The sequence below is a fragment of the Liolophura sinensis genome, chromosome 6 (assembly GCF_032854445.1).
Source record: "Liolophura sinensis isolate JHLJ2023 chromosome 6, CUHK_Ljap_v2, whole genome shotgun sequence".
Classification (NCBI taxonomy): Eukaryota; Metazoa; Mollusca; class Polyplacophora; order Chitonida; family Chitonidae; genus Liolophura; species Liolophura sinensis.
In genome coordinates, this window is record NC_088300.1 from 59,173,551 (window position 1) to 59,201,226 (window position 27,676).

General features: G+C 39.5%; 2 protein-coding genes across 2 annotated transcripts; one reads left to right on the forward strand and one right to left on the reverse strand.

The window, feature by feature from the left end:
• The first annotated feature begins 3,654 nt into the window (after positions 1-3,654).
• LOC135466331 (M-phase inducer phosphatase 1-B-like) lies at positions 3,655-8,211 on the forward strand. Its single transcript, XM_064743765.1, has 7 exons — positions 3,655-3,784; positions 4,107-4,169; positions 4,584-4,788; positions 5,682-5,881; positions 6,626-6,759; positions 7,624-7,741; positions 7,987-8,211. Exons 1-7 carry the CDS (start codon positions 3,716-3,718, stop codon positions 8,146-8,148), a joined length of 951 nt encoding a protein of 316 aa, XP_064599835.1. The 5' UTR covers positions 3,655-3,715; the 3' UTR covers positions 8,149-8,211.
• A 4,339-nt stretch (positions 8,212-12,550) lies between these two features.
• Positions 12,551-17,323, reverse strand: LOC135467396 (M-phase inducer phosphatase 1-like). The gene is made up of 10 exons (XM_064745170.1): positions 17,139-17,323; positions 16,559-16,598; positions 15,840-16,121; positions 15,476-15,514; positions 15,119-15,208; positions 14,693-14,939; positions 13,998-14,197; positions 13,664-13,797; positions 13,247-13,364; positions 12,551-12,688 (listed from the first exon to the last, which is right to left on the reverse strand). The coding sequence occupies exons 1-10, from the start codon at positions 17,321-17,323 to the stop codon at positions 12,551-12,553; spliced, it is 1,473 nt and encodes a 490-aa protein (XP_064601240.1).
• Positions 17,324-27,676: the final 10,353 nt, after the last annotated feature.

A 27,676-nucleotide genomic window follows, 5' to 3' on the forward strand; every position in this document is an offset into this window, starting at 1 on the left:
CGACCCAGGAGTATCTCACGAATGCGGTCGCTGTGAGTTCAAGTCCAACTCAGGCTGGCTTCCTGTCTGGCCGTAAGTGGGAAGTCTGTCGGCAACCAGCGGATGGTCGTGGGTTTTCCCCGGGCTCTGCCCTGTTCCCACCCACCATAATGCTGGTCGCCGTCGTATAAGCGAAATATTCTTGAGTACGGCGTAAAACACCAATCAAATAAATAAATAAATAAACGAATGAATTGAGCTGGACTTAAACTCACCGCGACTGCATTGGTGAGTTGCTTCTGGGTCATTGCGCCGCGCAGGCGTGCTACCCCCTTCGGCCACGGAGGTCCCCGCGTGCATGAGACACATGCACATTATGTCTCTAAAACAAGAAGAAAAATTTAAGCCGAAATAATTATAATTTTCTGACTTAGCACCGTGCTGAAGCATAGATACTTCTCAGTTTTTTGGAGGGTCTATGCTTTTGCGCTATACGTGCATATGCTATGCTAAATAGCTTGATCAACAAGTATTCTCTAACCCGTTGCGTTACCTGTTCTGTTTAGTCTTTTAAGGAGAAGGTGTGAATTCACGCATCTGAATTCACACGGCTCTTTTGTTACTTCGCCAGCTCTGTTCTTGAGAGAAAGGTGAGTTACGATTAACTCCAACACAAAGCACGAGAAGAATGTGACAAGAAAAAAAATACAGAGAAAATAGACACACTAAACAAAAAAATGAGAAATTAAAGAGCTGTACTCACATTAAAGTCACGAGACTTTGGCTTGGGGATTTGTTGGAGCCATATACGTGGTTTGTGGAGTGACTTGTGCCTCAGCAGAGTGGACCCAGTCGTTTCTTTTGAGCTAAGGTTAACGTCCCAGTCTAGAGCCAGTGACCAGAAGCTACTGGAATATACAAGCTGAAGAAGTGAATGCGATTATAGTTGTGTACCAACATGGCCGATCCGCTTTTTCTCAGACTCTTTGACAATTCCATGGAAATCGCCTCTCCTGCTGATTCTAAATATATGAGAGACGATTCTTTATGCGAGTCTCCCACCGTAAAATCACTCAAGACAAATCCATTCCTTGGCAAACACAGGTAACTATTTATTTTATTGTCCATCATGTCTGTAGTCATGGCAAATTAATATTTTTGTGTGAATGTCTAGATTAGATTGTCAATATTTTGAAATAAGAACGCAAATGCCATATCTTCATGGTCATAGATTTGTTTTACACCAGCGTCAAATGTCAGTGCATATGTTGCTCCTAGAATTATGATTGGATCCAAAAGCTGTTAAGTTTTATACCTTCATCATAGATCACTGTTTATTCTTCCAAAGTATGGAAATCTGTTTTGAGTGGGTTCCAGGTCATTCTAGTATTGCAGGTAATGACAGGCGGACAAGCTAGCGAAACAAGCGCTATCTCATTTACATATTGCTCAACATGTCTCTGTGTCTGTTTCAGAAGAAGTATATATTTAAGCGGAATTTTATTTCAATTTGGCAAGAAGAACTGGAAACCTTCACTAAAGGGAGATATTTTTATAATTTTAATAACACTGTTTCTAATTCTCACCTTCTTACTCTTTCTTCCACGCGAGTAGAAATCATATGCAACAGACTGATTACCGGGCTCATTCAAACGAAATCTTATTTAAACAGATTTTATTTACATGATACGGGTGTTTGTGATCATTGACAGGTTGAGGAAACAACTGAGCATATGTTGTTCCGATGCCCACAATATACTTTCCAGAGACATCGCTATTATGCGGAACTACTCTGTGCAGGCATTACAGACCCTCGCCCAGACAATGTTTTAAAGCCTTGCAAAAAGTCTCGTAGAGTTTTGGAAGCTACAGTAAGCTTCTTGCTTCCAGGTGCTAGGAGGAAATTTAGAGTACAGTTCATTCTCAGCTCTATGTTATAATGCATTAATGTGAGCACTACTTGGTTCCAGCACTGATCATGGCGTGCATCATTCATTAGAATGGAAACGCCATTAAACAAACTACCACCACCACCACCATAGATCACGTGAACATATTATTTGGCTTTATACACAGTGTGTATAAATATAACGTATACTTTGATTACTGTAATACACATAATACTGATCACTTCATTGTATTATAAGAGGTCATTGCCATGTCTATCCCACGCAAGCTATTGTAGGCTAAGTTGATCGTAACTACCACGGTATACATAACTACCAACGTATATGAAAGTACCAGGGTATACGTATTTCTCAAATATGTTTCCCAGATAGTTACAATCAAGTAAACCGTTGACAGCTTTATTGAGTAGGCCCCCAAAACGCTTAAACATGTATGGATATGTTCTCTGTGAATATAGTGGGACGTTCTTGATTTCCTTTATACAGAGATTTGGCTTGTAGTTTGAATCTCCATGGAAACACTGAGCCATGTTCCCCCGAAAGTGTAAGTATATACTAAATCGGTAAGTTCCGTTCACGTCATGCGATGTGTCATACCATCTTGTAGCACACAACACAATAAGGCTGTGTACTTTCACATTTATTTATATTTTATTTATTTGATTGGTGTTTTACGCCGTACTCAAGAATATTTCACTTATACAACGGTGGCCAGCATTATGGTGGGTGGAAACCGGGCATAGCTCGGGGGGAAACCCACGACCATCCGCAGGTTGCTGTCATACCTTCCCACGTACGGCCGGAGAGGAAGCCAGCATGAGCTGGACTTGAACTCACAGCGACTGCATTGGTGAGAGACTCCTGGGTCATTACGCTGCGCTAGCGCGCTAACCAACTGAGCCACGGAGGCACCACTTTCACATTGCTATTCATCCCAATCAGTATAGTAATGCCTATATTTATTTGATCAGAGTTTTACGCCGTGCTCAAGAATATCTCACTTATACGAGGAAACCATTGTAGGAGGACACAGGGCATAGCCCGGGGGAAACCCATGACCATCCGCAAGTTGTTGGCAGACATTCCCATGTACAACCGGAGAGGAAGCCAGCACGAGCTGGACTCACAGCGAGTAGCGCGTACAGAAGAGGGAATGGAGTATTTATCTTACGTTTACTGCCTAGTTGTTTGGAGAGTCATTCTTTGAGAGACATTCAAGGGAAGTTCAGAAAAGAGTTCTATTTTATATTATTTGCACGTCCACTATTTTACTGTTGTGAGATCGGTTTTGTTCATTCAGAAACTTAGGTACTTTTTCATGAACTCCTGTTACAATCTTTGTGTTCCCACTTGTCCGCACTGGTTTATCATATTTCACCCCAGGCTTTACAAAGCAGGAGAGGGTACTGTATGCCCAGTATGTTTACATCTAAGCTTAAGAAGAAAAAACTCTTCCAAAGCTACATATACATATGGTACAGATACAACAACTTACATGTGCTGCATCTACGAACTATTATATGTTTCGATAGAAATAGATAATAAAGGATCAAAGTACAAGTAAATACATCCATTCGTAATATTTTGCTTGGACATCGATCTGTAGCTTTAGTAAAGATCTGCTTACTCAGGAAGCAGCAGGTACTTGAGTGTTAAATTAATTTCTTCTTCTAAGTTGGCTAGAGGCTTTTTCTGGTTGTACTGTGACCCTCTCTTACACAGAAATATACTTACTGTTGTAGACGAAGCTGACGTCAGAGCAGTTTCCCAGACGAGTTGCTGTTCCCGGCTATTTGACCGCTTCGCCCAGCCTTATAAAGCCTGCTAGAATGCTTCTCACGTCAACGCCCGTAAAACGGCCGAAGATGAAACTTTCATTTCCTCTGTCTCCGTTTGTGGTAAGAACTCTTATCGGTTGTGGCCTTTCATCTTGTAATTTTGTCTGCAAATACCACATTTCGTAATTTAACAATGTATGCAAATTTTTAATTAGTGCCTGCGGTAAGTAAATGTAAATACACGTAATATTTTGGATTTTTTTATCCATGTTTGACGCCGTAGTAATATTGAACTTATACGACCCAGTCATTGTGGAAATCGTATATACTGCATGTATGTTTTTTGTATATGATTGTCTAATATATTAAGAAGGGCCACTTGTTTGCCACTAGCTTTTATAACTTATGATTGAAGTCTGATACGTTTGGCTTTGTTTTGCAGACTAAAGATACAACATCCAACGACGGAGATGGGTCGTTCTATAACACAGAGAAACCCTATTGGGTGGGTGTTTTCTAATGCATACTGTGCGTTTATGTGGTATGCACAAAGAAAGTTGTAATTTAATGTGTCTTTCTAACACATCCGTATACCGTAACACACTACAAGCCACAACACTTAGTGGTGGACAACAGTCCAAACCTACATGTATGTAAAATCTGCATTATTGGTCACCTTGCCAAGCGCCACACGTTGATTTTTGATTAACTTGCCCGAGTACTGCAATGTTCTATTCTGAACATCTTCAGGGTGGACGATGTCTTTGAAGCCTTTAAACAAAATAATTAAATACTCAACTAATAACCAGCTCGTTAGAATAGAAGCGAATGTTTGATTTTTTGCACTCCGTTTTAGTGGCATATATTACCTTTATTATTAATAAAAAGTACTGTTACATTGCAAGTATTCCTTCTGTAGATCGTTGGCCCGGTGGTGTCTATGGTGCAGTACCCACGCCTGGAAGTAGACTCTCCTGTGGCTGGACCGGTCCATGACCAAGCCGCATCCAATGTTACGCCAAAAGAATCCAATAGCCAATGGAAATCTTCTCCCCACTTCGGTGGACCATTCAGCCTGGGGTCATCACCAATGAAGACACATATCGACGCTGCTGTGGCACGAGGTGAGTTTTGTTCAAAACTGTACTAAGGTTTCACAATAATGTTTGTTTTATTACAAACGTCACAATTTACTCCTCTGTCAGCAAAGTTCGTTTCTTCTCTTGTTTGAGGGAGTGTATGTTATACATTTAGAACAGTCAGTACACAGATTGAGAATTGGTAGGGAACTTTACTTGAGTTAACGTTAAAGTAGTTTTTATCGACATGAGTGTTTCTTCCATTAACAGCTTTCACTCTTTGTGCTTATTTAGTTGGCTGTCGTTTTAATTAAACGGTATGCTGACGACGTTTTACTTATACAACGGAGATCAGTTCATGAATGGAAGACACTGTAGTGCTCTGGGTAAACCATCCGCATTTGTTAGTGACGAACTTTCTCCACGTATACAGACCAACATGTGGAAAACCTTCAAAGAACTTTACCCTGAATGAAAGAATGCCTGGGTTTAACGTCGTATTTAACCATTTTTCAGTCATGTACCGGACCAACCAGCTCTGTTTCCTAGCTCTAACCTGCTGAGAACCAAGCGAGGCAGTAACAAATACCAGTTTTGGTATGTCTCGAGCAGGATTTGATCCCGGGTCTGCGGACGTCGACGCACACGCTCTGACCATTATAGTCACAGAAGCGGTCACCTTTACACTGTGCAAACAGTTCGATAACCGCCATTAACTGCGTACTGTCACCACCAGTAATGGGAGCGGGGAGGAACAAACATATTCGAATCGGTATTGAGTTCACACTTCGTGCACCTTGTGCTTACAGGAGTTGCAAGCCTAACCCACTGTACCATGTATATATGTATTACTTACATGCATGTAAAGCATGTTAAATTGCATATACGTTCGATTTAAACTTTATCGATTTTCCATGTTTCTCCAATACTGATTTTAGCGGACAGTAACCCGGATCTGATCGGAGACGGCACATTCACGTTCTGCTTGCCGACGGTACCGGGAAAGCACCAGGATCTCAAATCGATCACATCGGAAACCCTGACCAAGGTGATCAACCACGAGTATGATCACATCCTAGAGAAGTACGTGATCATCGACTGCCGTTACCCGTACGAGTATGATGGCGGCCATATCCAGGTAAGTACATATTTCCCGCCTGAATATACAGATGCGTGAACTAAAAGTTTTGACAACACAGTGAATTATTCTTTTGTGGTGGCAGGTCCGGATCCGGTCTTTCAAAAATGCATTAAGAGTTTAAAAGTCAATACTGGGCTAGTACACAGAGATAAAATTCAACCCAAGCCTACGTTGGAATCAGTATGAGTTTTGACAACACAGTGACATATTCTGTTGTGGTGGTAGGTCCGGGCCGGGTTTCTCAAAAATGCTTTAAAAATACTGAGATGAAATTTGCAACAAGCCGTCGTTAGAATCAATATGAGTTTTGACAAGACATATTGTGTTGTGGTGCAGGGTACGTCATGCAGGGGACATACCTTTAGGCGGAGCGTATTATGTTATAGCGATTTTGTCCGTCTGTCAATCTGTCCGTCCGTCCATATTTGTTTCCAGGCTGTAACTATATAGACTTTTAATTTTTGGTGGATACATACATACACAGATGACAATGTATCGCGACTCACATTTGTCTATTTCTGCGGTTCTCATAGTAACCAGATCGCCATTTTCTTTATGTATACCACATAAATAGATATGATTTCATTATGCATGAATTTCCTTAGTGTAATTGAATGATATAAAGTGAAAAGTAACGAAATTAATAAGCATTAAACATAAACAAGAACAGACCATGGATATTAATGATGCCATGCGGTCCAGCGATGCCATCACTTTAATGAGTTGTTGTTATGCCCGCAGGGCTCTGAGAACGTGTACACCAGAGACGCCCTGATTGAAAGATTTATTAAAGGCGCTGCTCTATCCAAAACTGAAGGACGACGAAAAGTTCTGATTTTCCATTGTGAATTCTCCACAGAACGAGCACCAAAGCTGTAAGTATGAGGACCAGTTCTGTTCTTTTTAAAGCGTATATGCTTTGTTTAGTTATTTGAAAGGCGTTTCACACTGCACACAATAAATTATTTCATTTATAGGCGCGGTAGGGCGTATGTGGCGTAGTGGTTATCGTGCTAGTGCGGCACAAACATCGATGAGCTTCTCACCAATGCAGCCGCTGTGAATTCAAGTCCAACCCATGCTTTCTCCATCGTGGTTCGTGGGAAGGCTTATCAACAACCTGCAGATGGTTGTGGGCTTTCCCCTGGCTCTGACCCGTTTTCGCCCCCGTTTCCTCCCACCATAATGCTGGCCGCCGCCGGTCAAGTGAAATATTCTTGAGTACGGCGTAAAACACCAATCAAAAAAAAAACTGATAAACTGTCCGACGTAAAGGTTTGCGGAAGAAACGGTATATAAAGCCGCGGGCAACCCTAGTAAAAATACATGCGATGTATAGATTCGATATAATGTTAAGCGATTCGACAAAGCCATGTCTGACTTACGTCAAAATTTAAAACCTCGACCGAAACTTAGGTTTTGATGCTATACATTGAAATTTTGACGCAATTATCGTAAGATAACATTTACGAGGCGGTCAAAATATTAATTTCTAACGCTCAGTTAAAAAAAATCAAACTAAGTTTCAACTAGAGTCAGAAATGGCTTCGTAGAATGGGTTCTAGGAGTGTGTCATGCTTATATAGGTCTACATGTCGAAGTTTGATGCACTCTGATTTTCTCCACTCCAAAGTTTGACCGTCGTTATATGAACGGAAAATTCTGTAGCGCGATATTGAGCACCAGTTAAGTGGATCTACCGTAGTAGAAGGACACAGTGTATATGGATTTCATTTCAGGTTGAGATATTTGAGAAACCAGGATCGAGAACATAACGTGACCAGGTATCCATCCTTGTACTACCCGGAAGTGTATGTTTTACTCGACGGCTACAAGGCATTCTTCTATTCTCACAAGGTACCTCTTAGACAACATGGCCAAAATGGCTGGCATTGGGGTGACTGAAATATACATGTAATCTGCTAACAAAGAACATATGTTTTGTCTGATGTTGTCTTTGCTTTTAACAAAATATATATTTGAGCAGTTCCATATATCTTGACTTCTCAGAATTGTTATATTTTAAAACATTTTGCACATCTGGCCTCCCCCGTAATACAGCTCACTGAACACACTGGAACACTTTTTTTTCTGTTTTACAGGAGCTCTGCACACCCCAGTCATACCAACCAATGAATGACGAGCTTTTCGAGGAAGAACTGTGGAAATTCCGGAACGAGGCCAAACACTGGTCTGGGGATAAAAATAAACGAGGGCTGATAAAAACCCGTCTGTCAGCACTGAAGGCTGTTTACACCTGTTGATGACGTCACTTGGAATTGAGTGATGTCACGCTTTAATGTTGACCTTCTTTTCAGTTATTAAAGATGTTGGTCAACGACATGTGGAGAATTAACTGTAAATTTTAAATTGTCAAGGCGTTGACGTGCTTTGTGTTCTTTCCACACTTTAAATGAAAATGTTGTGAGTATCACTTTATTTTTAAATGTTAAAATGCTTAATTTTGTATTTTAGGAGTTAAATGTTTATCTATAAATATATGTATAAAATGATATTGTAACTGCTCACAAATATAACCATGGACTGATGACTTCACCGGCTTCTGAATAACGTCACGCTTTGATGCTGATTTTCATTTTAGTAATTAGAAATGTTGGTCAACGACACGTAAAAAAAACATAACTTTTAAGTTGTACAACATGGATAAGAAGTGTTCAGGTATTGACGTGCTGCATGTTTATGCCACTCCTTACAATTGCTCGTGAAAGTGGTATATGCATGCTTTCTTTTAAATGTGTTGTTGATATCACCTTATTTTTAAATGTTCAAATGCTTAGTTGTAAGATTTAATTTGCATCCGTCAACCTATTTTATTCAACGCTATTTTAATTTAATTCAAAAGCCAAATGAGAAAAGGCTTGATTCATGTATTCGTTCTCGTAGAATCCACAATGAGTAACGTTATCATTAACTGATTTTTTTTATTCAAATAAATGATGCATTTTGTACTGTGACCTTAAATGTGGTTTGTTTTAACGTATTAAAGTCGCGGTGAATGGGAGATTAAACTCGAGACGGACGGCAATGGCACTATACACGTACTTTCGTGCAAAATTAGAGCATCTCTATCCGTGTCTGTATCTGCAGAGATTTCTAAAGTGGCATGTCGGGGAACTCACGTTTGACTTGCGTGTCAAGCATTGCTCTGGTAACAATTAAGCTGTTAATGTGGACCGATTCAAGGTGGCCATGCCTAACTTACGTCAAACTTTAAAAACCTCGTCCGAAAGCTTAGGTTTTGATATTATATGTTGAAATTTTGACGCAAATGTCTTAAGATAACATTTACGAGGCGGTCAAAATATTAATTTCTAACGCTCAGTTAAAGAAAAATCAAACTAAGTTTCAACTAGAGTCAGAAATGGCTTCTTAGAAGGGGTTCTAGGAGTGTGTCATGCTTATATAGACCTACATGGGGAAGTTCGATGCACTCTGATTTTCTCCACTCCAAAGTTTGACCGTCGTTGTATGAATGGAAAATTGTGTGGCACAATATTGAGCTCCAATCAAATGGGTCTAGCATGGTAGAAGAAACTCTGAAAGCGCAAACCTCCAATACAGTTAAATGCATGCACAAATATTCCACTACAGATCAAGTCGCATCTTGTCATCGTGAATCGTTTGGAAATTAATGCAACTTTATCCAGAACTGTGCGTTGTTAAAAATGTTTTAAAAATGTTGGTTTTCCTATCTTAAAATGTACTACCGGTAATGAGATCAGGGTTTGCACACATGTAGAGCACAATGACACAAGGGGAATATTCCATAGTTAATTGGATGGTGTGCATATTAAATACTGTAAATTACTGAATTCCTTGGTGTGTTGTGTATTAGAATGAAAGTTAAACAAAATGCTAGGAGTGGTACCCAAAAAAGTACAACATGTATTGGCCTGAAGTTTTACATGCATATAAAGCACAATGACACGAGGGGGACGATAGACGATGCTATCTCTGCATATTAATATCGTAAATTGCCAAATTCACAATTTCAGTACTTTATGCGTTTTGAGCTGAAGTTTTGCATTCATGTGTCTCCTACAGACGAGCTCTTTGGTAGACCTGCCACCAATCTAAGTTCATTGTATATAATGTTTTTGGCTATACATATACTGGTTGCCTCGTCTGTTGCCCCACTTCAGCTTTTCCCCAAAGCAGTCATAATCTGTAGCAAACTTGCCTTCTCCCATTGCCAAGTACTGCAACAAGATCTATACATCGAAAAATTGGGTATACGCAGTATGCTATATAATAAAGAAAATGAAATTAATATTCATGCACATTCCCTTATTTATAATGTGAAAGTTCCTGTACCTGTTTTCGATGCCAAGAATTCATTGTCGTGTGACGTCATCGTTATTACAAAAAAAGGACTTTTTTGGAGAATGGGCGGTGTCATCTGAAAAATAATACCGAATCACGATGTTGAAAATAAGATTTAATTGCATGTTTATACCGATCTTAGACTATCAGCCTTTTCTCCTGATATTCTCGATGCAACCTTATAAAAATGCGAGACCCCTGTGATAAAAAATAAATGACATCCCAGCCATGCAGTGTCTTGATACTGACGGTACTTGATCTGTTCCCCGATGATGAGCTCAAGACAGGAAATGCCTACTGGTTGTCACCTAGAGGATAAATCCCTTCCTCATAGAGTAGTAGAGATGTACGTGTATAATTAGATGAAACTAAATATTAATGCTTGTCCAGATGTAAAGTAACCTTGAGAACATTAGACGTATATCTACATGTTCGCACTGATGGACTAGCTCTGCCACAAGAAGTCACAAAACATGTACACTCACCTATGATTCCTCCTCGCCATATGACTCAAAAAAGTACGACGAAAAGCCTTATGCATATATACATGATTCTGGTCCAAGCTGTGTGGTCCCATGTTCTTTCCTGCCTTTGCCATTGTTCTGTAGACAAACTGGTACGTATTATTCCTACAGAACTAGTCAATCCGGCCTATAGCCAGAGTCGCCATTGCGCGGGAGAAAGTACCCCCACCTCGAGTAAACTACTGACGTATTACTCAAGTATTGCAAGAAAACAATAGCCAGTCCAGGTTAAACCCAGAGTCCACAATTTTCTGGAAATAGTACCCGGCTGTTAACCCACGTGATTCGGATAACAGGCCTCGGACCCCCATTAATTTTCCATAAGCGACAATGTTAACGTCTAGCGCTGTAGCTCAGTCCCAAACATTCCGTGGCCATTAAGCTTTGGTGCATACCTGGCCCAGCCTGTGAGAAAGAAGCCATAAAAATCTTGACATAGGTTGACCGTCAAAATCTGGACCTTTCCATGCCGGCAGCTGGGAGGCGTGCCTAGCAACGCCAAGGGGACGTCACTCGCAGCCTCATCACTACCTCACACCTTGTGTCCTCTCGCCCAGAATTTCAAACTTTCATCAATAAAGCTCATACCTCCTCAAAGTTTAGACAGTTTCCAGCATTTTAATACCAAGCATGCACCTGTGCACCAAAAATGGACGCCTGGGAGCAAAAAAAGACTTTTTACCTTAAAATTCACAGAACTACAATCGTCCCTACCGAAAAACGGAAGTTGTAATGGGGGTCTGTGTCCAACAGCAGTCAGCTATGATTTCATATAATGTGGCCATAGTCGTATACCAGAGAAAGAAGTACCCCATACGAGCAATGAAACCAACTGTCGTTGGCGTTGTAGGTTGCAGATTATTTAGCGTTTCAGTCAAATGACGACTGTCTCCTTGTAGCAGGGTCGACCACAATCCACAGTGGTGCATCGAATGTGCTTGGTACCCAGGCAAAGCCTGACCAACACAAGTCAAGCAGACAGTGTAAAGAACGGCGGTTATGAAGTCTTATGTATGGCCAGACGAGGGATTGAACCTCTGAATCGCAGAGCATTGGTTGTCATACATACGTACATACTAAAACAGAGCAACAAAGTCGCAAATGTGAATTATTTTGTTGTTTATTATAGTTTCATGGTTACTGGATTTGTATATACAGTGTGTTCAATTAATAACAATCTGCCTATATATACAGTTGTAAGAAAATAGTAAAGAAAACGTAGAGTTGTATCGTACCGTTTTTTCAATAAAAAGTCATGCACCCATTAATGCGTGTTGCCCTTAAAATTCAGTTACCAAATAAAAAGTTCACATAACCTCTAAACAATAAACAAAAGGATCAGCACAAATAAATTTATACTTAAATATTTCAATAAATAATGCTCAAATACAATTCTGAGGGTAAAAGGTAAATTTGCGTCCATTGAATATAAATAAGCTAAGCGCATGTATTATGGGAAAACAAGTTAATTGAGATAAAAAGCAGATCATTAAATAGTTGAACATATACATATTTACAGTTGCTAACATTTGGAAGGTCGATCGTATATACAGCGTAAATTTATTTACACGAAATTGAGAAAACAAATAAATAAATAAACATAACTATATATTTGCCATAACATGACATAAAACATTCTAAAGCACTTCATAAGATTTTCGCTCAATACGCTCAAACTTACCCCCAGTCAATACTTCCATTTAAATTAAAAGGTTAACGATTTCTTTAATGTTATAATATACCGGGGAACATTTTGCACACTCCAATACCAACAGTTTTAACCATGTCTTAAAATCTTTCAGAAACCAAGTCTTCCTCGTGCCGACCGAGATTTCTTGTCACCAGCCCAGGACTTTGATTTTATCCGAAATGTCCTCAAATCTTCTTTGTAGTCCTCGTGAAGCATGGGTAAGTAGGTCTGAGGTTCACATAATTCCTGCAATAACAAATAACAGTCATTGAAACCCGAGTTTGTTGGCTGCCCTTGCCTTATCAATAGTGTGATTCAATGATATTATACAGGGTGCCCCAGAAGTCGTGCTCCATCTTAATTTTCATATCTTTTCTGTGTTTCAGATTTAATACTGATTTTAAATTTGTTTCTTACTCTTTCAGACTTAATTATGGCTAATAAACTAACAGTACAAGAAAGAGTTGAATTGGTTTTTATGTTTGGAAGAGATGGGGCAACACACCGCTCTGTAGCTCAAGCATTCAACCTCAACCTGGATGGTGTGCGACTTCTGGGACACCATGTATATGTGAGAGTAATGTAATGGTGCTGCGATTGTCCGACAGGTCAATATTTCTCAGCACACACGCATGCCAACAGCTGTATTCTCATGTGCTATGTTAGCATGCAATAAATAAGCAGATTCAGTACTTTGAGAGGATGGAATAAATGAACAAGCATCCAAACCAATTTATAGCAGCTTGACGAAACGAATTATTGGGTACTAGTGTACTATTATTATCCATGGTTATCGATATTTACCTTCTGTGTTTCAAAGAAATTCTTGTAGCCCCCGTGAAGAATGTAGATTTCTGGGTAGTGGAGATGGGGGTAGTACTGTTTGTTCTCTTCACGATCCATGTTACGAAGAAATCGTGACCTGAAATCGGAATTGATAAGGATATTAGGAATTTAAAAAACAAATGATTTGAGGACAAATACAAAAACTACCGAGCAACGTACTAAAAATTTTGGGTAACCAGACAGTCCAATTAACAGACGGGTGGAGGAACTGCTGATAACCGCTACAACAACAACCGTTGATAAATTGTTGGTCGAGAGATAAAAGAAAAAACTGATTCGTTATTTTGTCAAACCAGTTTGTCGATAGAGATTTGTCAGTTAATCCTTGTGATAAATTTGAACTTTCCTTCTTCAAAGTACGTGAACTGAACTTACATCCTTGGAGCCCTTTCTGAGGAGAACTCGCAGTGGAAGATGAGAGCAATGCGCTTCTGGGAGTCGGACAGTTGCAGAGGCTCATTCATCAGCTTCTCCATGACCGTGTCCTTGGTGTAGTAATTCAAGCCTCCCTGAAAACAAGCAGCACTATCATTAAGGCCAGTTCCGTTACCTTACATAAATCAAAAGATATCAAATTGGGGCGTTGAAGAACATCATTATGCCCATTTATTACGATCTTCTGTACCAACAATACTGTGTGGAATACTGAAATTCACAGATGCGAATTGATGCATGGTGTGCATAGATGTGGATTTTAAAACTAACGTACCTGGATATGACCGCCATCATACTCGTACGGGTAACGACAGTCGATGATCACGTACTTCTCTAGGATGTGGTCATACTCGTGATTGATCACCTTGGCCAGAGTTTCTGGTGTGATTGATTTGAGATCCTGGTGCTTTCCCGGTACCGTCGGCAAGCAGAATGAGGAGGTGCCGTCTCCGATCAGATCCGGGTCATTCTCAACTAAATATCGAAAAATAGGAAGAAGACACTATACATTTGACCCTGAACTTGCACTATACACTATTTGACCCTGAACTTACACTATACACTATTTGACCCTGAACTTGCATACTGGACATGTTTTCTGTACCATAATTATGTTTTTATTATGATATGAATACATGTATGCCTTATGGTTATACAAACTAGTTCTATGCAATGGTTTGCAACGATGACCCTGTTTTGTGAAATTAACAAGAAATTTATTTATTTGATTGGCGTTTTACGCAGCACTCAAGAATATTTCACTTATGCGACAGTGGTGGGCATTATGGTGGGAGGAAACCGGGCAGAGCCCTGGGCAAACCCTTAACAAGAATCCTGACGACGCATCTGTTAAAAGAAACAGGACCACTGCTGTTATTTTATGGAATCCACAAATCTAGTTTAGATCAGCCGAAAGTAAAACGTCAGTTTGTGGAATCTATCCATTTTAAAATTGGTTGATTTCAATACCTCTATCCAGGGCTTGGATGATGGCAGCTGTGTCGGAGCGGTATCTCTTCAGAGGCACGGCATTCGTCTGCTCTCTGGCCGGAAGTTCCTCGCTACACGATCTCTTGTCAAACCCCAGACCACGTCGCCTCTTCTGGAACCGGCTTTCGTCCTCGTCGTCTAGGTTCTGTCGCTTTTTCCCTCCCTTTGGTCGGATCTCCAACGAATTGAGGCGGTTAAGAACCTTCAAACAGGTCGGCTTCTTGATCTAAGAAATTGTCAACATTGTACAAACTAATTATGACAATAATATATCTGACCAATAGCAGTAACTAAATTGCAATTAGTAATAATAACAATAAATCTAAAAAGAGAAGACAATGTTACCATTTGGGGATCTTCTATTCGGACAGAAGTAATGCGGATGGGATATAACACTGGACTTACCTGAAAGTCGTCGTTGGCACTTTTCTGTGTGTTAAGCACTGGGGCTTTGAAGAGTGTGGCGAACGTGCCAGGTAAATCGGTGCTGTCACTCTGCAAAATGAATTGAACCTACGAATGAGTAAACAGAAGGATATGAAGACTACGAACACGTGATTAAACATATAGTTTGTTACTGTTACCGTTGTTGTCAGTATCATTTTCATTTGCAATTTCGAGTGTCGTGCAGTAGTATATCTATGTAAATACATAAAATATGGCCACATTTGCTCAACACCACCTTTACACACATTTTGCTCAGCACCAGTTATACAGTGTGCCTACCTGGAGCTAAGAAGCCCCAAGTGTTCTTTGACTTACTGTTTCCACAGCTGCAAAGTCCTCAAAGAACCCATCGTCCTTGAACAGAGAGAAAAAGTATCAACAGCACACCATACGTTTTCATTTCCCTTGATTCCGGGAGATATGCACATGTGCTTACACTTTTGCACTTGCTTAGAAATTGGTGTTTTACTCGAAGAACATGGCGATTTTCCCCAGAAGCCAGGACCAGCGAAAGGTCGTGGGAGATTCGCGTGATGATTAAAATTAAAGCGTATTTTACATCCCAGGGTATTTCATAACTAGGGAAGGCTTCAAATATTCAATTCCATACGTATTACTTCAAGTTGAAAATAAAGGAAATATTGAAAGTAATCCGAAGGTTAAAGAAAAAAAAGCTTACCCCATTGCTCAATGAAAAGGAGATTGGTTTGGGGTTGGACTTTACGGGGGAGTAGGACAAAGGGGAGCATGCGTCCTCCTCAAACAGAGTTATCTTCCTTGATGGCAGACCAAGAGGAACTGTGAAAGAATCGCTACTCGAGTTGTCTTCGTCTAGGCGAACCCCGCTGTCTTGTGAGCCCTCGTCGTGCAACAGACTGGTGCCGAAATCGTGCTTCACCACGGTTACCGTGACGCCATCTTTACTCGGGGATTCATCCAGGTTAGGTTGAGGGTCCTTGTCCTACAAAACACAAACCGATTCTGGTTAACAAGACCATTTAATGTATAGTGTAATATTATGTTCAGGGATGACAAACTGACAGTCAGACAACTATAGAAATGATAACAACTGGCGTAACATGGAATCGAACCACTGGCTAGAAGCATAATCCAATGCGTAACCGACGACAAGACAAAATATACACCGCTATCATTAGTAGTTATGAACAAATAAGGGAAGAAGATATGAATTGCCAATTTAATCCGGAAGTATGGTTTTAGAACGTTGTCGATTATCACCTGCTATTCTACACAGGATAGTGATAAACTCATACCCTGCGCTTGTGACCTAATTGATTAAGTGATTATCTGTTCTAATATGTCTGAAATATGACAATCTGGCCGTGACGAGATCTGCATGCTTATCAGTACACATAATTCAATAACACAATTACTCACCGACAACGTTCCCACTCTCCTTATGGTACGACATCGGCGCCTGGAAAATAGCAGAAACAGAAACGTCAGCGTCACCCCAAAAGCTCAGTACTTATTACACCAGCATTTAGGAACATTGGACACGTTATGTAATGTACCATGGTGTACTGCCTATGGTTTCGTACAAGAAAAATCCATGCCCCGCCTACAGTGATTATATAATAGTTGTTTGTATAAGGGAAACCCCTTGAAGTACATGCTACACGGCTTCATAGCTGTTAGTTGAGTAAATTACTAACTAGACAGGGATTTATAGCCCGCATCATATGTATACATTTTTCGGTGAAATATCACCGCAAGAAATTGTTTTGTCTCACGCTTGACATACCTATACGCACACATGCATCTTCTGTACAAGTCATTGCAACTTGTAATGACAGGAATGTGTCTTTCATACCATATTCTGCATCTACATGAAGAAATGTGTTGCCACTTTTCGGGTAATTGCTGCATATGATTTATGCATGACTTTCTCAAATTTTACAGAGCATTTAGTGAAGACATATATAGGTCAATGGGTTACACCAGCACTGAGAGTTACCTTGGTTTGGCATCAGACGTCTCCTTCGACGTTGTACTGTTACATCCAGGCCTTGGTTTATTGAGAAAATATTCCATCATAGGAGAAATACAAACATCGGAATCGAGGAATGCAGTACATGACTTCACTGGGGTTAGTCCATCCAAGGCGTCCTCAAACAGGGTTTGGACAACAGAGTTAGCCATGGTAGATGTTATCAAGTCCAGGATGCATAAAGGTACACATAAAACTGCGCTGCATTAAGTCACCTGTGTGGTTCAATGTGGACTGTGATACACCTGGTCCAAGTCCCCAGGTATATATACACTTACGTAATCCCCTCCAAAACTGTGTGAAATGTACCGTCTCGTCCAACCACTGAGCGCTTTTCTCGTTTCCCCGTGTCATTAGTTTGCTCAGGAAACACAACGAGAAGGGGAAGGTTTGGGGGAGGGTGGCTGGAGTCCAGATCTCCCGCGCTTTCCACCCTTTGCTTTGTCAAAACCAATGAAATCGCCTAAAGAATACGGTTGGGGTTCGCCAGGCTTTTCTACTCAACCCCTTGCTGTTTGGGCCCGGGGCTTCGAGTTTAATTCACCTCAATAGATTATACAATAGGGACAGACGGCCAGTGAGGAATCCAGCCGGTAGACTTCTTTGTGAGCTCTCTTTCAGTGTTTAGGAGTAAAAATACAAATTCCACGCAGGAACTACTCTTGTACTGTCATCAGGGTTAGACGTATACCACGCCAGACGGTAACTGTTTCTAACCTGATCTAACCTGACCATCGACAAAATACATACCAAAATAAAGAAAATAGATGTTGGATATAATGTATAATACCAGAATTTATTTTTCAAAGATGGAAGGAACATTTTTTTAAAAATGGAGGAACTATTAATGCCTATTTCAATACTGATCTCCGTCTCCGCTGCATGGACATAGTGACAAATGGTACATCGTAAATTCAATATCAGCACGTATGTCTATGACGTATACACATTTTTCACGTAAAGGTGAAGAGAAAACAACAGGGATCGATTCCACAAAGCCATTTCTGACAACATTTAAAACATCTTTACAATGCGCAATGTTTTTGGTTCTGGAAGTCGAAATTTTGACACTTTTCTCCAGCTAATATTGATGAAGTGGGCAAAATTTTAATTTCTAAAGCCGAAATATAAGCTCTATGATCGTATTTCAATTTTTTACTTGGAAATGGGTTTGTGCAATGGAGCCCTTATCCAAATCAGACTGTTATGGGTTTTTTGTCTGAAATAAACATGGACGTGGTAGAATCACATTGTAGTTCATTCCATACAGCCCCCCCCCCCCCCCCCCCCCCATCCCCATCCCCCTCCCGCCAACTTCCCTTTTTTTTTTCACACACATGTACTCTTCCCGGTCACGGTATTGGGTCTTTACCATAACGAACGGGATAAAGTATGTCCATACTTTTGTTGTCAGTCACTTGTCCACAAAAGACAACTAAATTGTTCAATGAATGAATGCAGTTTTACTCCACCTTGACGTACAGTATTTTCTGCTGTATCATTCCTAGAAAACATTTGAATCAGGATGCAGAGTGTGTTTCCATATGAACATAAAACATGGAGCATCATAAGGTATACACACCCGAGGACAGTGGTCCTATCGAGGTTAAATATGTGAGTTAAACGGATGTGATCTCCATACGACATAACGGTTGAGCTATATTGACCTCAGATTGATACTCGTCATTAAGAAAGCGGATTTTAAGTAACAGTATTATCGTTATTAGAGATTCCTCTTATGAATGTAACACATATTCTAGTGCTGGAAATTGACTGAGACCACTGCGGGTTTCGAACCAGCGACCTCAGAGTCAGGCACCAAATCGCCAGCAATTCATGTCAACCGTCTAGAAAGCAATACATCTCAACCCTTCAGAAAGTGTAATCCCTAATAACTACAATACTGTTACATATATTGACCTCGTCGAGACATACAAAGAATTATAAGAATTAAATGCACTGGTAGATATAGTAAATATCAGGTAGTTTATTAAGGATCTGTGTATAATCAATAATACGGGGTACTTCAATCCTAGATGTGTTTATTACTTAGTGTTGGGGGTGGTACGAGTGTTCGCCATTGGCTTATGACCATAATGTAAGGATGTCATATGCACTGGTGGTAAGTCCTAAATCTTTGCAAACATGTTCAACGCATCACCATCTGTGTTACACACCTCTACAGATAGTTCAAAACACGCCACATATTCAAACAAATGGAGAATTGCCACTTCGCTTCACTATGCATGGTTATACAAACTAGAAATGTGCATAAGGTGTCATCACAGGCGTGGGAACCCCAGTCATAACTCTAAAGATAATCCGATTAAAAGTTTAAAGGACTATCATACATAGTAATCCCCTTAATCCTGTGTAAACATAATCTTAAGCTAATGAAACTTAATTTACTCCAATCATTATAAGTTATCGGGCGGTTCACGTGATTAATGAGAAATCCTATAGATTCGTCTTTTTTGTATCATTCTGATCATCTTAATCATTACATAAAATTAATACTTCTTTCATTACATACACCGTATCAGTTTTGATTTCTCAGCTTGTGTATAAGATCAAGTGTTCTTTGTGGTTTAGAGGGTAAATGGGCGGTATAACCGGTTACTCCTCGAACCATCTCACGCATGGCGCCTCCGCACAAGCCGCACATCCATATATCACCACAGTTACATTCAGTTGTAATGAAACATGTATATGTATGTTTCCAGGAGATTACAATAAGAAGAACAAAACATGTCGGCCTGAGTAGCCTATATCCAGAAGACCAAGTCAAGTGCATCTGCAGAGTTTTTTTGAGATTAAACCACACCCTTGTACCCAAAAATATTTTCTTCCCATTATATATTAGAAATTGTAAACGGTTGATCAGGAATAGATTTATCCCTATAACGTTAGGGTTTTTAGATGAAGATGACAGAACCATGATCAAACCTGGGACTGATATAATGTTATATTATAATTCTATATAATGTTGTATTAGTCCCAGATCAAGCCAGACACGAGACAAGACAAAAATGTATTAGGATATATACTCGATATGGTATAGGTAAATTGCATTGGTAAATATTAAATGAAAGCATCGCCCAATACGTCATCTGAACAAACTACGTATGATCCCGACTTGAGCATAACTATTATAAAGCCAATGTCAGATCGTATACATGACCAGCATCTCAGCGATTATTTACATACGCTGACGCCCAATATCAGCTGTGAGCTAACATATATAACAATTCAAGAATATTAATTTCTTCTTCTATACAGTAGATAAATTGCGTACAAGGCTTTGATATACAGGCGTGGGATTCCTACCCATAAACCTACAGATAATCGGATTAAAAGCTCAAAGGACTATCAGGCACCATAATCCATTAATCTTGTGTTCAGGTAATCTAAGGCCAAGCAAACCTATTTCACTTCATTCATTATACCTTATCACGTGGATAACGTGATTAAGGATAAATGATATAGATTCGTCTTTTTGTTTCACACTTCATCATCTTGCATTCATTACATAAAATTACACTTATATCATTCCATAAACCGTATTCGATTGTTGTCTGTTTTTATCAGTTTGGATTTCTCAGCTTGTGCGAATAATAACAAGTGCCCTCGGAATGTGTTTTGGAAGGTAAATGAGTTGTATAACCGGTTACCTTCAGAGCACCTCCCGCATGCACGGCTTCTCCTCACAAGCCGCGCGTCAATAAAACACCGATGTTACACGTTATAGTTTGACTTGAATGTGCTATATTAGTATGCGGAGGAAAACGCAATATACTTATACATATTTTCTTTCATTTTTTATTAAAAGCAAACAAACATGCACTCTTGAAACAACAAAACAAAACAAAAAAAAGAAGTGCGTTTACTCATGTACAGGTTGTCTTCCATAGCGAAATGACATTATCCAAAATCAACAGATATATACATTCATTCTGAAGTCGCACAAGCACTAAGATAACCTACAGAAACCGCACCTTATCAGTTATTGTATAGGCCACCAATTGCATAAATATTAGATGAAAGCATGGCCAGGGACGCTGTCAATTCATTTAAATAGGCCTGTATTTGGAATCTTTTTTGAGTATGGCGAAGTCTAATCAGCAACAAGAATACGTTTAAGTATGATGCCGCATTGAATGAGTGAGTGCTCGGGGTTTAACGTCGTACTTAATTTTTCAGTCATATGACAACGAAAGAGTCCTTAGAATGCTTGTAATGTGCCTCCTTGTTGCAGGACGGATTTCCACCTCTCTTTTATCTAGTGCTGCTTCACTGGGACGCCTAACCGAAGGTAAGTGAGCCGCCCGCTCGAGCAATTATACTGATACGGGTCAACCTGTTGTTGCAATATCCTTTTCATGATGCTGTATTGAACATCACACATGCATGGTACACGCTTGCCGCCAGGGTTCACTTCACAATTAAGGACAGGATTTTGAATCGCAGTACCTAGTACAACGTCTCGTTTGAAAAATCTGATCTCGACATATCAGAGCGGTAGATCCAAGATCAATCCTGGGTCGAGTCACACCTAAGACTTTAAAATAGGAAGTTGTGACTTCCTCGCTTGGCGTTTAGCATAAACGGGAAAGTGCAACGACTGGTTGATCGGTAGGACTGCTTACTTACCTTCGGTCTCAGTGCAGCAGCACTAGATAAAAGAACGGTGGAAATCCATACTGCAACAAGGAGGCACATTACATACACCCTACGGATTCCTTCGTCGTCATATGACTGAAAAATTGTTGAGTACGACGTTAAACCCGAAGCACTCATTCACTCGACATATCATATACATGGGCATAAGAATAAAAGCAAAAGGCAGAGTGAATTTCGAGCGGTTTATATTGTATACTGTAAAATGACAAATAGGCAATCGCTAAGATATTCTTTGAAGAGTAAAGAGAGGGAAGATGAAGCAATTAGAATACAGAGTTTGTTCCATCAGAAATGTCTTCGATACATTAAATGGCATATAGTCGGACTCTGAAATTAGTTAGACATTTGGAGCTTGGCAATATGAATGACGTGGGTGTTAATTTATCAATTAATAAATTGATTGCCAGCAAACCTTCCTGATTACTGGGTGGCACCTGTAAAGGGCAGTCTTGGAAGTTGGTCTTCGGGATATTAAACTTGGAATGTTTATTATATATAATATATACAAATGTGAAATGGGGTGATAGTTGTTCCTGTCAATTGCTATACTATAAACTATACATCCAACGTATTTCCTGATGCTGACACCCAGTCATAACAGTGTGTGTACATATTCAAATCATCAACATCTGCTCCGTTATACACGTCTATAGACAGTTAAAAAAACAATGTCAAATAAATTTAGAATGGACATTTCTCTTCTCCCACGATCATTGTAAATAGATACGTGTTGTTGTTGACAGGCGTGGGAATCCTAGCCGCAAACCTACAGATAATCGGATTAAAAGTTTAAAGGGTCGCATCAAGCGCGATAGTCCATTAATCTGGTGTTGACGCTATCTTGGACTATTGATACTTACTTTACTTTGTATCGCGGTTATCACGTCATTAGAGATAAAATACAGGTTCGTCTTTTTTGTGTGTGTTTCACCACTGACCATCTTATACATTAATTGCACGTAATCAATCCTTATTTCGTTAAAATTAACCATATTATATTTCTGTGTGCTTGATTTAATTTTACAACTTGTGTATAATATCACATCTCTATGTGTTTTGGGGGATAAATGTGTGCTGTAACCGGTTACCCTCCGAAGCACATCACGAATGGCTCCTTCGCACAAGCCGTACACACATATATCACCGCCGATACATTCAATTATGTTTCCCCGAGGTTAAAGTTATCAATATTTATAATTATGCTAGATATAACATAGCCTATTCGGCTTTTGTGACTTGTACACGCCCCAAAGCTATACAAGTATTTATAGGTCAACATTTGGTTCATCCGTGCAAGTCTATTGCTCGTTGCACACACTCATACACTTGTTTATATTTCCACGCTTGTCATAAAAGGCGTTATGAAAGGCTTGTAGTAACCTTCGCTGTCTCAGTCAACCATTGCGCGATTTTTTCCTCAGTCGATCGGCCCCAGACCAATAAGGCCACAGGTTCGAATCCAGCTCTCACAGGTTCGGCTGCGACTGGAGGTTTGCAAGATAGATGTCGACAGGCGGTGGATTACTGTGGCACATCTGTTTTTCTCAATCTACTCACAAACCTTAGGCGGACGTCGTATGTCAAAACTTCTTGATCTTTAGGCAGCAAATAGATAAAGTTCATTGCAATTTTGAAACTCGATCTTAATAGCTTCTTAAGTCAGTATATAGGCCTACATCTGTTTTCTTGGTGTTATATTGTATTTACACTACGCATTAGAAGTCGTACTACCTTTGTCGTATGTTCACGTAGAAGCTATAATGAACAGGTTCATCGACTAAAGCCCAGCTGAACCATGCGGCAAACATACAGTCAACTGAGGAAGTAAAAACCGAAGAGGGACTTTCTTACGACGCTTGAGTCTGGTTCGAAACAGCCTTCTCCTTGACCAGTCTATATGATCTACTTTTTAAGCGATTTATTGCATATACAGAAAGTACATTTATTTGACTGGGGTTTAAAGTTGTATCCAAGACTTTTTCATGTAGGCTATACCGTAGCGGACACGGTTACACATGCTTGGAGCGGGATTTTAGGGAATAGCTGTTTATCATTTCAGTTAAAGTCAGCGTTTGGAATTATAACCCATCTTAATCCCCGGTAATCACTTTAATGAAGTATGCAGTCACTTTTACCAGCTACAGTATAGATGAAGATTAAGCCGATTAAAAGATGAATTAGATTAGTTAGGTTTCTATGCGCTAATATTGACAGCTTTGCTCTTGAGGTGTGATGTTTGTTAGAGGGAATGAAAGAATAGCAGAAACTATGTGTGAGTGCTGAATTTTATTGCCATCAAGACCAGGAAAGCTCTGAGGCTAGAGGCAATGGAATTTCTGTCTCTCACTGAGCTAGAACTACCTCGTGTGGTTTTTGTCATCTATAGGGGTTGTTCGTACGCGTTAATGATTTCAAATCTCTAGTCCTTTTCCAGACCAAAAATGCATTTTCCAGGCAACTAGGAAATAGATTACAAAGATACTAGGAAAGAAATTTCAAGGCTTTTTTCCAGTCCAACCACAAAACATTCTGATTTCTTTGGTTTTTAAAGGCCTAGAAAAGTTACATTCAATTTCCAGCTTTTCACGGTTTCCAGATAGTTGTTTAACGCCATACGCCATTTCATCATATGATCGCGGTCAGTTCTTTGAGTGGTGGAAACCAGAATGCTCAGGTTAAAACACCAGCCTTTGGCAAGTTATTGACAAACCTACCCTAGTGTGAACTGGTAAGACACGCGATCTTCAACACTTTTGTCCACACAAATGAACACACAATCATCGTCAACACCGAGAACACTGTGAGCAGAAGTTCTACAAATTCTTTGTCCAGCGCAGAGTTTGAAACAGGATCTCATGTGTCTTAGAAACTGATAGGCAAGTACTCTGTACACTGTTACATACCGGTTTAGTGCTGGGTGTGCTGTTATCATGATCTAGTTTTAAGTGGACCAACGACTAAACCTGAATTGATGGTCAAGGCGACCCCAAAGTAAAGCCGTATCAGTTTCATTAAAAAGACACGCGGTTATTTGGGATTCATTGCACAAATATACATATGGAGCACATCTGCAACAGCAGGATTGAAACTGTGCCTTGTTTAGAAGCCTTTCAACACAGGCCTTGCAATAAGCAACAATTAGAGTGATGCATAAGGATTCTTTCATGGAATCCTCCAATGTTGATGACCAGTGTGAACCATATCAGTCTGTGGTTGATAATTTCAGAAATTAGCAATCACTGTGTGGTTGTGCCATGTTCAAGAATATTTCACCTGAATGGCAATGGCAATGTTTATGGGCTGAGGAAATCATAAGCGAACATCCTGTGGAAACAACCGCACCATATCAGACACCGTAAGTAAGGTCGCAACCAATACAGCAAGAACTGGATTTAACACAAAATCTTAACAGTCAAAGGTTTTACCTCAGGCAGGCTAGACTGCTCAAGGGCCTTTTCTTAACAACACAGATTAGATTCCTGATATCTCTAATTCACTGAATAAAACCAAAATGCAGAAGGCAAAGAATATTTCTGAGATGTCACATGGAGAATGTGTTTATTCACATAATATGGAGAATGAAGTTAGACAAGATTTTGCATTGAGTTCTCTTAGAATAAATATATAAAACAAGGTATCTGCAATCTTTTAAAGAAGAACCTCTTTGCAACAATAAATAACATGATAAATTCTTCTCCATTATTTTTCTATATCTAAACATAGAAACACACAACAGTACTATTTAGTTGCCTACTTTTGAGAATCACTATTTCAACACTTTAGCTCCTCTCAATTATGCATGAGTTTGCACCAATTCTTAATATACTAAAACGATATCAAATGACCTGGTTTAGCTGCAGCTCAACAGTCTACGGATGAAATAAACACTATTGTGATATGTATACACTAAAACAACCACAAAGACATATGACGAACTATATGTGGCGACTTCACATTATTCTGATTCATCTTTCACTTATGAGTGACAGGGGCTATCTATCTTATAGTACAATTGATAACCTCATTCAGAGGAATTTCTCATTTCACAAATTTACAACACTGCTGTACCACATCTTGATTCCTGAATCACTAACACGACAGCCATAAATATTTGTTACACTTGGACATAATTATTTGAGCCTGATCCAACATGCTAAATTCAGACAAACTCTTCTCTAACAGATTACACTTCAATACCCATACACTGGACTTGCCAGGTAAGTCAATTAAAACACACACACAAAAACCTGACAAACCGTTTCAAAACCAGGTTGAATGAAAATAATAAAAAAATCATCACCATTGTGCATGGTGTCCCATTTTTTGGTATAATATTGTTGTAACGTACACTGGTATGTAGTAAGACAAAACTAAAGAAATGAATGATCCTGTCTGTTTCACGTTTTATCTAAACAAACTTCTTACACAAGGCCCAAAAAAACAAGAAAGGATGAAAAAAAAAATGTTTTCAAATTTCAAAGCAGCGATAACTCTTCCTTCCCTTGTATATCTTGTACACCCAATGTTCCTGGTCATGCATTCTTAAGCGTCATTTCTTGTCCCTGTCAGGCAGTTTTAACTACAAGATGTCATAAGAAGCAAGCATCAATTTCATGCACGAAGCATGACAATCTGAACTTCTACATTTACACTTCCAATACATGCGCTCTTTACGTGTTTAACTGAAAACCTAAGTGCTCAAAAACCTTCTCACACTGCTCTGAAATCAGATAAAACCATTCTACTTTATTCCCTGGATGTTCCTGGATACCATTACCTAAAGCTTAAACCAGGCTACTATATTTATTATTTGTCAGTGTCAATAAACAAGACAATATAATATGCACTGTACGCTGTCCTCTGTTTAATTCTGTACAATCTTGTATTTACAGTTAACTTTGTACAAGACACATGGACTTGTGAGGTCTAGACCTCGGGGAGCTCAACCTTGGTGAATATATACAAGCTCCCAAGTTGAATTAGCAGCTTTTGGATGCTATAAGGCTGTACAAGCATGAGGGGTCAAATGTACAAACATATTTACACCCTAACACATTACTAACACAATGTAAATAATGTATGCATACTTATAGGGAAATTACAACGTAGTATCTAGAGGACAGTGCAGCATGAAATCATGCGGCAGAGCTTGGAATGCATGGATAGAAGTAAGAGCTGTTTCTTAGTAACTGTGATATATGCTTACCTGCAGGAAATTACAGGGCATGTTATAGAGCTTGGAATCCACCATACAAGCATACGGATCGTAAAGTGGATCCTGCCTAAATGGCTAGTGCTTACTGTATCATATTGCTGATGTTTGATTGACTGAAGTGAAATCAATAACAGATACTTTCTTACTGAGTCATACCTGTGCATAAGGATAAGTGTGAGATGAGTCAGCATCATTTCATTTCCAGAGGCAATGCTACTCACCATAACTATGATAGTTATCAATAATAGAGAGTCAAAAGCCAAATGTTGCCTTACATCTCATGATGAATGTCAGAGCTGGGAATGTCATTGTTAGTAACCATTACCATGATACATGTAAATCATTTTACGTGAATTCTGTTATCTTCTTGTAAGAATCAGGTTTGAAGTAACAGAAAGAGTTGAGATCCACAGAGTGGAAAAGAAATATAACAGTAAAAGAAAATAAAAGCAAACAGTGTATGGTACAACAGGACTTCCATAAGGGGATATATCCCAGATGGAGGTTAAGAACTGTACAAAGTCTACAGGGCTGGTCTGTACAACAACAACTGTACACTTAAACAAGATATAAAACATATAATAATATTAAATAACACAAAGGTGTTCCT

What these genes read in the sequence shown, in the direction of transcription:
- LOC135467396 (XM_064745170.1), bottom strand. Translation starts at nt 17,323, where the DNA reads ATGGCTAACTCTGTTGTCCAAACCCTGTTTGAGGACGCCTTGGATGGA. An exon ending in ACTTTGCAGCTGTGGAAACA is followed by an intron (nt 15,209 to 15,475) that starts GTAAGTCAAAGA and finishes TTCATTTTGCAG; the next exon opens with AGTGACAGCACCGATTTACC. An exon ending in GTGCCAACGACGACTTTCAG is followed by an intron (nt 14,940 to 15,118) that starts GTAAGTCCAGTG and finishes ACAATTTCTTAG; the next exon opens with ATCAAGAAGCCGACCTGTTT.
- LOC135466331 (XM_064743765.1), top strand. Translation starts at nt 3,716, where the DNA reads ATGCTTCTCACGTCAACGCCCGTAAAACGGCCGAAGATGAAACTTTCA. An exon ending in TTCCTCTGTCTCCGTTTGTG is followed by an intron (nt 3,785 to 4,106) that starts GTAAGAACTCTT and finishes TTTGTTTTGCAG; the next exon opens with ACTAAAGATACAACATCCAA. An exon ending in CGACGCTGCTGTGGCACGAG is followed by an intron (nt 4,789 to 5,681) that starts GTGAGTTTTGTT and finishes TACTGATTTTAG; the next exon opens with CGGACAGTAACCCGGATCTG.